Here is an 8,277-nt window from a genome sequence, read left to right as displayed (position 1 = left end):
TCGCATTTTCTTTGTCGCAAATAAATCTCTATGCTAGCATTAATTTTGCACATTTGTAACGTTAGAGCTCTTGTTTATTGAATTGGTATCAAGCTTGAAATCTGAAGATATCAGTAGAAATGAAGATAATAAATATAAAAAGATATAAATGAGATATACCTGAAGGTTTGCAAACATATATGATTAGTCTTATAATTTATAACGTTCATTATATTTATATCTAAAATTTATGGATTTTAATGAGATAAGTAAATTAATTAAGATTTTAAAAAACGAAAGACTCCGCTCAATCTTTTTAGAGGCTACTGGAGATATGAGTAAAGACTGTGGAATATGTGGGATTTATCCCAGATGGTTGCGAAATCGAGCCACCCCGAGGACCTTCATCGTGGTATACGGTTTACTGGGTACCGTCCAAGCAATGGCGTTCATCTATATTATCGTCACCCTGACGACTCTGGAGAAGAGATTCAAGATTCCCAGTCGTACGACTGGTGAGTCTCACTTCTGTAATCACATATAATAAAATTTCACGACGAGAAGCGACCGTGCATTACTTTATTGACGAAGGTACACATCGTTTACCGGGTACAAATCTACGCGTCTTTACGATCGGAACTCTGTACGGTGATCAATTAATCTCGGCGTGGCGCTCAAATAACTATTTAGAGAAAAACTCAGACGTGAAGTAAATTATTCATACTAGACACCGCGCTTTATCTCGACACAGCAGAACTTTGAACGTCATCTCGTCTTAATCGCCTTCAACCTCGGATCCCATTGCCGGCAAAGCCGAGCAGTCGAGCATTCGCGGGTATACTCGCGTTTAAGTACTCGTACTTGCACACGTACGAATCGCGTTTCCGTGTGCGTCTATCTAGTAGGTAAGTAGTGTGTCGCAATCATAGAAGTGACAAATCTGTCGTACAACGAGCGCTATATATGCATTAAAGAGCGAAGACACGCGCACGTACATTACACAATTCTGTAGTCTACCGCGAGACCCGAAATATTAACACATTTCGTAGAAAAGCGTTTTCATTAGAATTCTGAAAGGGACATGATTTTATTATAAAATTAGTTATTATAAAATTAATAAGCGAAATATATCTCTTTTATTTTTAAAATATTCTGACACATACATATATATGTATACACATATATACAATTCTAATATTTCTTCATGACAGGATTCAAAGGATTAAGAGTAAGAGAATATTCTGTGAGTAATACTTATTGAAGTTAAATGATAAGATAATCCTTTGTTTACAATATGCATAATAAACTGAAATGAGCGAGCTATTGTGTTAACCTAAGCTATTGTGTTATAGTGACTAATTTTTTTATTTAATTTAATAGAAATTATTCTTTCTTTTAAAAATCTGTTTTTAGAAATCTGTTTTCAATGTATTTGTACGTAATGACAAAGTAATAAAATTTATTATATAAACATTTATTATATAAACACAGAATTTATTTGGAACTAAAGAGAAAGAGCTTCGATTATCACTCATATTGCTTTTTATAATAGATAAATAATTTGGATATATTTTATGTTAATAGTACCGCGATATTATGATTTTTCATGTACGTACATTGAGTTAAACGATAGCTTCATTAATTTCAAACGATCGATACATATCTATGGTAATTTAATATCTGAATAGCGTTCTCCTTGGATGTTACAAGTCTGTTACAAGTCGTACAGCTAGAAATAACCTTGCACAGACCACACGAGGGTTTGAAGACTTAGATGATTTTCGACTTTGAATTATTTTGTCGATTTTATCTCAAATTCGAATATATACAAAAATATATATAATGTTTCTGAGTAATTAAAAGTAATTGTATAATTATATTCTTAAATGTTGAAGGAGTAGATCAGAATTTTTTCAGATTTTTTTTGGAGTCCAAAAATTCTTTAAAAAAATACAACTGTCCTTCAGAGATTTAAGTGTTCGAACTAAATGGTGAAATTCAAAATGCTGCGGAAGGTTAATTAAATATAAATTTTTTAAAATTTTATTTTGTGTCAAATAAATTTTATGTAACTGTAGCCTATTAAATCCTATTAAATCGAAGAAAATTGTTGAAAGGAATAGAATTTGAAGAGGTAATCGAAAGGCTACACAAGTATCACGTGTCTGTATAATGTTTTTATTATCATAGGATTGATTCTTTCGGGTAACGAGATCTCTCAGATTTTGTCCCTGATCTTGACCTACTACGGAGGATCCAGTCATCGGCCAAAATGGATCGCAGTTGGGGTCGGCTTGAGCGCACTGTCCTGTCTCGTTTTGGCTCTACCGCACTTCATATACGGTCCTGGAAAGGACGCCTTGGCATTGACGAAGGAATATCTGGATCAGACTTTGCTGAATATGACAACTGTCCCGAAAGATCTTGCGATCTGTCCTCGTATGGACCAGCCGGAACTCTGCGATGCCGAAACTAAATTGAGCGTTAGTTATCTTCCTCGATTGTTAGTTTTTCTATCTCAATTTATCCTTGGTATCGGAACTACTCTTTATTACGGCTTAGGACAAACGTATTTAGATGATAATACAAAGAAGAAAAATACACCCATGCTGTTAGGTGAGCATCAATGCTAAATTCTGTGTTATTATGACTGATTTTAAATTAGAAAAAATATATCGTGATTAAAATTTAAATATATCTTTGTTTGTAAATATAAAAAGTAAAAGTGCTTCTTGTCAACGCGTAATAATTAATTGTCTTTCTTAACAAATTTGATAAGTAAGTAACGCTGTATCTTAATGATTCAAGATAAGTTTATTTCAAATATCTGGTTATTCTTGGAACGGAATATTTGATATTCGTTATCTGATTTTCACAAATATTGTGCGTTTATTATGAGCTTTTATATAATTATGTTTTTAGTTAATTTTTTTTTTAGTAATTTTTCAAAAGATAAAATTTATTATATACAGTAATTGTTGCATTATCGACGTGAATTGGAATAGAATTTAATAGCAATAAATTCTAATTTTACCTGTAAGGCTTTACATTCGCTTTACGTACCGTGGGTCCGGCGATCGGATTTCTATTGGGCTTTGGCTGTCTGAGTTTATACATAGACCCAAAGCTCACTCCTGTTATTACGAAGAAAGATCCGCGATGGCTAGGTGCATGGTGGCTCGGTTGGATCATTCTTGCCGCTACGATGGGTATGTTCGCTGTCTTGATTGCTATGTTTCCACGTGATCTTCCCAAATCGAAAGATATTTCTAAGCAGGTAATTCACATTTGATATTATAATATCGTTAAAATTAAAAAGATCTTTTTATCATAATAATTGGCATAAAAAAATATTAACAGCCATTTTTTTTTAAAAAAAGAAACAAACTTGTAATCATATATTATCAAATCAATATCTTAGAAATTTCAATTTCTTAAATATTTTAGTTCTTAAATAACAAATTAATAAAACAGAATTAAAGCAATTTTTATTTGTCGTAAAAATATATTATTTTAAAAATAATCCATATAGTGTTACCGTTGAAATGTATAAAGATAAATAATAAAATGTCAAGAGTTAAGAGTTCAACTTGCTGTTACGCTCTTAATCCTTAACATTTTATTATATCATTTTATGTGTATATTTATTTGTCTACATAAAAACAATAATAAGAAAAACTTAATCGATATCAATTTTTTTTAAATATTAGAGATCATTTTATAAATTAAAATGATAAATGTATATATGACTCGCGGAGGATTACAAGTTCCTATAAATTAATTAACGAAAATTTTACTTTAGGATGGCGAAATACCTTTGAAGTTAGATTTAGTGCTGGAGCAGAAGCCTCCGATACAGATGGAACCCGCCAACCCAAGACCCTTGGAAGCTGAATATATACCGACAATCCGTGAATTTCCAAAAGCTTTGAAACGGTTGTTAACGAACTGGCTGTTGACCTGTAACAATTTAAGCGGTGTATTTTATATTCTCGGCGCTTCTGCTTATATTACGTTCATAGCAAAATATCTTGAAGTCCAATACGGTACGTCCGCGGCTGGTGGTACTGTGATAGCAGGTACATAAATTAATTTACATAAACGTATATTAATTATTTTATGAGTTATCTTATAAAATATTTCATGCAATAACGTTTAATTGCTATCAAGAACATTCAAGATTTATCTCAAGGTAATATCTAGCATTAACTTTCTCACATGACTTTTCTGCTAAGAAATATAATCGAATTTTTGTGACGAAAAGTGTTCTTAGAAGCATTTAATAATAATTATACACTTGTAACATATGTTGCTTCATTCTAATTTACAGGTCCCATATCATTAGTTGGTATGGTATTAGGGTTTTTGTTATCGGGATTAATAATTAGCAAATTCAAGCCAGGTCCCAGACCACTCCTCGCGTGGAACGTAATCGTCGGCATTTGCTTCGTCCTAGGACAAATAGCATTCATATTTCTTGGCTGCACAGATGCTGGAATCCGCGGTATAGACTTGACTACTATGCAGTGAGTATTATATAAAAATATATTATATAATATACATTATATAATATATTTTTTAATAAATAAAAGCATAAATATTACTTTAAATATGAAGCGCCACTACGATCTGAATGTTAAGATGTTGAATTATTATATATATTCATATAAATGAATTTCAGAAATGATAATTGCATGTCGATATTGTCGGACTTTCAACGCAATCAATCTGAAATATTAATAATCCTCCCAAATTTCCCAAATTAATCTTAAAAAACTGTAATAAGCTTATTGCGAAAAATATTGCCTCGGCCGGGAGTCAAACTCGGATCTCTTGCATTCCGTGTGAGCGTCCTAAGCCTTTAGACTACCAGGACCTTTTTAATAAATAAACAATTATAATTTGAAATAATTGAATAGCGGATAAATCTAATTAAATTAGAGAAATTCTTTTTCGATCGAAGCAGATCTTAGTGCTTAAGTATTTCTGTATAAATTTACATACACATCTGATTCTGGAAACCAGGTGAAAATTGCTGAAATTTTTTTGAAAAGCAATTATAGCATTTTGTCTAATTACTCATATCGTAATCTGATGTACAATTTTTATCTGCTTGCAGAATGAATTTAACAGCTGATTGTAATACCGACTGCAACTGTGTAGGCATCAAATATTCACCAGTCTGCCACGAGGCATCGAAGACAACTTTCTTCTCTGCCTGTCACGCAGGATGTCGAACGATCCTGGACGATAAACAATTCGGAAACTGCAGTTGTCTGCCAATAAATGAATCAAGTTATATCGAAGGTGACTTGGATCATTTCAGTTCCAGAGACCAGTCATTCAATTTTATTTCGAAACAGCAGATATATGAGTTCGACTCGCAAGCACTTCCATCAATCTTCGACAAAGTCAAAGCTGGTCCATGCAGTAGTGATTGTAGCCGATCGTATTTGCTCTTCACGGTGCTCAATTGCGTGATTCATACGCTGGGCTGTTCCGGGAGAATCGGTAATGTCCTGGTGAATTACAGGAGTGTCGAAAAGAAGGACAAGAGTTTCGCCCAAGGCATCACGCTAATGATCATCTCGTTACTGGCTTTAATTCCGGGGCCGATTATCTACGGGGCTATTATCGATTCGACTTGTTTAATATGGGAGGAATCCTGTGGGACTAGAGGAAATTGCTGGTTTTATCACCGAGACAATTTTCGATACTTAGTGAATATTTCCTCGGCCGGTGAGTATCGTCGAGTTTAACGACCTGTGTATGTTACTTGTATGTATTTGTTCAACTGATTAGATAAAAAGAAAACAAAAAAATCGTAGTATGATAAGATAGTTTGATTGAACGATGGACAAAATGATTATTGATTACTCATTCGAATATTGTTTCGCCATTTGATTTCGTCAGTTATAAAGAAGTGTGTTGTTACAGGATTTACCATGATAGGAGTATTACTCGACGGTGCAGTTTGTTATCTCGGTAAAGATTTGGATTTGTATGGCGCCGCGGAGAGTGACAAGAGACGCGAGTTCGTGAAGGAAAATGTCACAACTGATAATGTAGACAAGAAAAAGGAAGTTAATGGAAATGTAAATCAGAGGACAGAACAGAGTCGTCTATAACGCTTGCTGCTGTCCGATAATGAACAATCCAATGAGATTCGTGGAATTGCTCTAGGTACCTGAAATTCCAGGGCTTTCGTGACTGACACCGAACACTCCGATGATTTGTAGACAGTGCAATGATTCTATTAGCGACAGGAGACATAAATCGTGTAAATAATTTTAATATAACGCAATAATTAATTGGTAAAACTTCTAGATTCTCGGGATCGAAAGCTGGGAACTATCGTTGTTATAGTTTTGTTGTTAAACCTTTATTTTTAAATCATGCTCATTTTTATTTCGTTGTAAATAAATTACGTTTATTTTTTGTTAACACATTATCCCTCATGCTTTATCGCGTATCCCAACATCATACATTTTTAATTTTTATTTTTTGTCAGCAAAAAATTGGCGAAAGTTTTATTAGGATCTCCCTTTCGATACACATAAAAGTTTTAGAAAAATTATTTATACATTAATAATTATTTTATTTTTTTTACAATTTTTCATCAAGTAATATTGAATGATTTGTTGTTCCGATAAGGGTATTCACCCTTCGTTATTTTATTGCTCATCAAATCTCCCGCAAGTAGAATATAAACGCACCGCGAGACGAAAGGGTTTATTCGGAAAACTACATTGTGGATCGGTGAATTGGACCGTACTCACTCCTCAGCTTTAGAATAAGAGGGGAAGAGCGTCGAGACGGTGGAAAGTGGAGGTAAAAATCTCAGGGCTTGTCTTCAAGCCACCGAAATTCAGGGGTTTGGCGGGACATACAGGGCTACTACCGGACGGAGGGATTACATCCCACGAGGCTGAAGGTAAAAAGGGAGTTTTTGTTTGAGAGCCTTTTAATTTTTAAGCCCACCCAACTAAAGCGGGCGGCTTGGCCCGTATAATGAATTCCGCGACGTTCCCGTGACGTCAGGTCGTCCCTATTGATCGTATCCTTTGGAACACCATTAGAGGATGCGCTTCGGCATTACGATTAAGCATTCTACCTTATTCCGTTGCAAATAAGGAAAAATGAGGTTTGCAAGGCGACTAAGAATGTCTTTCTGAATATTGAGAATATTGCTACGTTGTTGATAACAGTAAAGCGAAGTGCAATAGGATAAAATTCTCTATCGATTTTTATTATTTGATATAATTTAATTTAAAGAAAAAATGCATATGAGAAGAATGTTATGATTGTTTTATATATAGTATGCATATAATTTTATAGAAATTACCTGGAGATTTGTTTATTATTTGCATTTTTCTTTCAAATATCTAAAATTTTTAAATACTAGGAATATAAAAAATTTATGCATATATATATATATATATATATATATATACTAATATTAAATTTTTATTATAAGAACATTATCTATAAAAAGAATGAAAATTATCACTTCTTCATGCCTCGACCTGATATTGGGAAGTTTTGCTGTTGTGTGTACACGGTTGCATTGTGCATGACCCTGACCCATCTTTCATATAGACCTCATCAACGTCTTCTAAGTCGAGGTACAGTCCGATCAGACTAGAAGCGAGGTTGCCCGATAAAGGACAGATGCATGTGATGACCGGAAGCAATCGGTTTACTCACCTTCCACTACTTCTAAGCTTAAGAATCGTGCCGCTTTTATTTTCGATTATGTTTGATCTATCTCGAGGTTTTCTTTTCTTTTGAAAAAAATACGCGCGGATCGCACAATGTCACATAACATTCGACACTTCGTATCCTTTTTTTAATAAAAAGAAATTATATTTTTTTATAAACTGCCAGATGCGTGTTAATATGCTACGATACAAACGGGTAGACAGGTAACATAAAGAACTAATAATCGCAAGTAGAGGCCAGAACTCAACTCGAGAAAAATACTTGACTATTACCTCTGCTCTAATAATAATGATACTAATGTAGCTCATCCGGCGTTCCTTCTGTCATTCTACGAATGCTGCGTAATTTACAAACGCAAGTGGGTTGTGCCATTTAAAGCAAAATTTGTGCTGGTGAAGTAACCTTGTACTTTGTAAATTAACTTATCATGTGCATTTCAACAGAATATGATACAAATCATTGAAATTGCAATAGAATTGATTTATGATATATCGTGCAAGCGACACGTGTCTTCGAGTGTGAATATACATTTGACATTATTGGCAATGTGTAACATCTGGATGAGAATAGTGTAAT

General features: G+C 33.7%; 1 protein-coding gene across 1 annotated transcript; it reads left to right on the top strand.

Annotated features, from left to right (window-relative positions):
- The first annotated feature begins 313 nt into the window (after positions 1-313).
- LOC105624021 (solute carrier organic anion transporter family member 4C1) lies at positions 314-6,107 on the top strand. Its single transcript, XM_012205390.1, has 7 exons — positions 314-494; positions 2,170-2,595; positions 3,021-3,256; positions 3,782-4,058; positions 4,310-4,505; positions 5,099-5,718; positions 5,917-6,107. The coding sequence occupies exons 1-7, from the start codon at positions 314-316 to the stop codon at positions 6,105-6,107; spliced, it is 2,127 nt and encodes a 708-aa protein (XP_012060780.1).
- Positions 6,108-8,277: the final 2,170 nt, after the last annotated feature.

Source organism: Atta cephalotes, assembly GCF_000143395.1.
Source record: "Atta cephalotes unplaced genomic scaffold scaffold00070, whole genome shotgun sequence".
Taxonomy (NCBI): Eukaryota; Metazoa; Arthropoda; class Insecta; order Hymenoptera; family Formicidae; genus Atta; species Atta cephalotes.
The sequence above is the reverse complement of the archived record's forward strand: the minus strand, read 5'-3'. Positions and strand labels throughout refer to the sequence as shown.

Coding starts and splice junctions, on each gene's coding strand:
- LOC105624021 (XM_012205390.1), top strand. CDS start 314: ATGAGTAAAGACTGTGGAATATGTGGGATTTATCCCAGATGGTTGCGA. Junction 3,257..3,781: donor CGAAAGATATTTCTAAGCAG/GTAATTCACATT, acceptor ATTTTACTTTAG/GATGGCGAAATACCTTTGAA. Junction 4,059..4,309: donor TGGTGGTACTGTGATAGCAG/GTACATAAATTA, acceptor TCTAATTTACAG/GTCCCATATCATTAGTTGGT.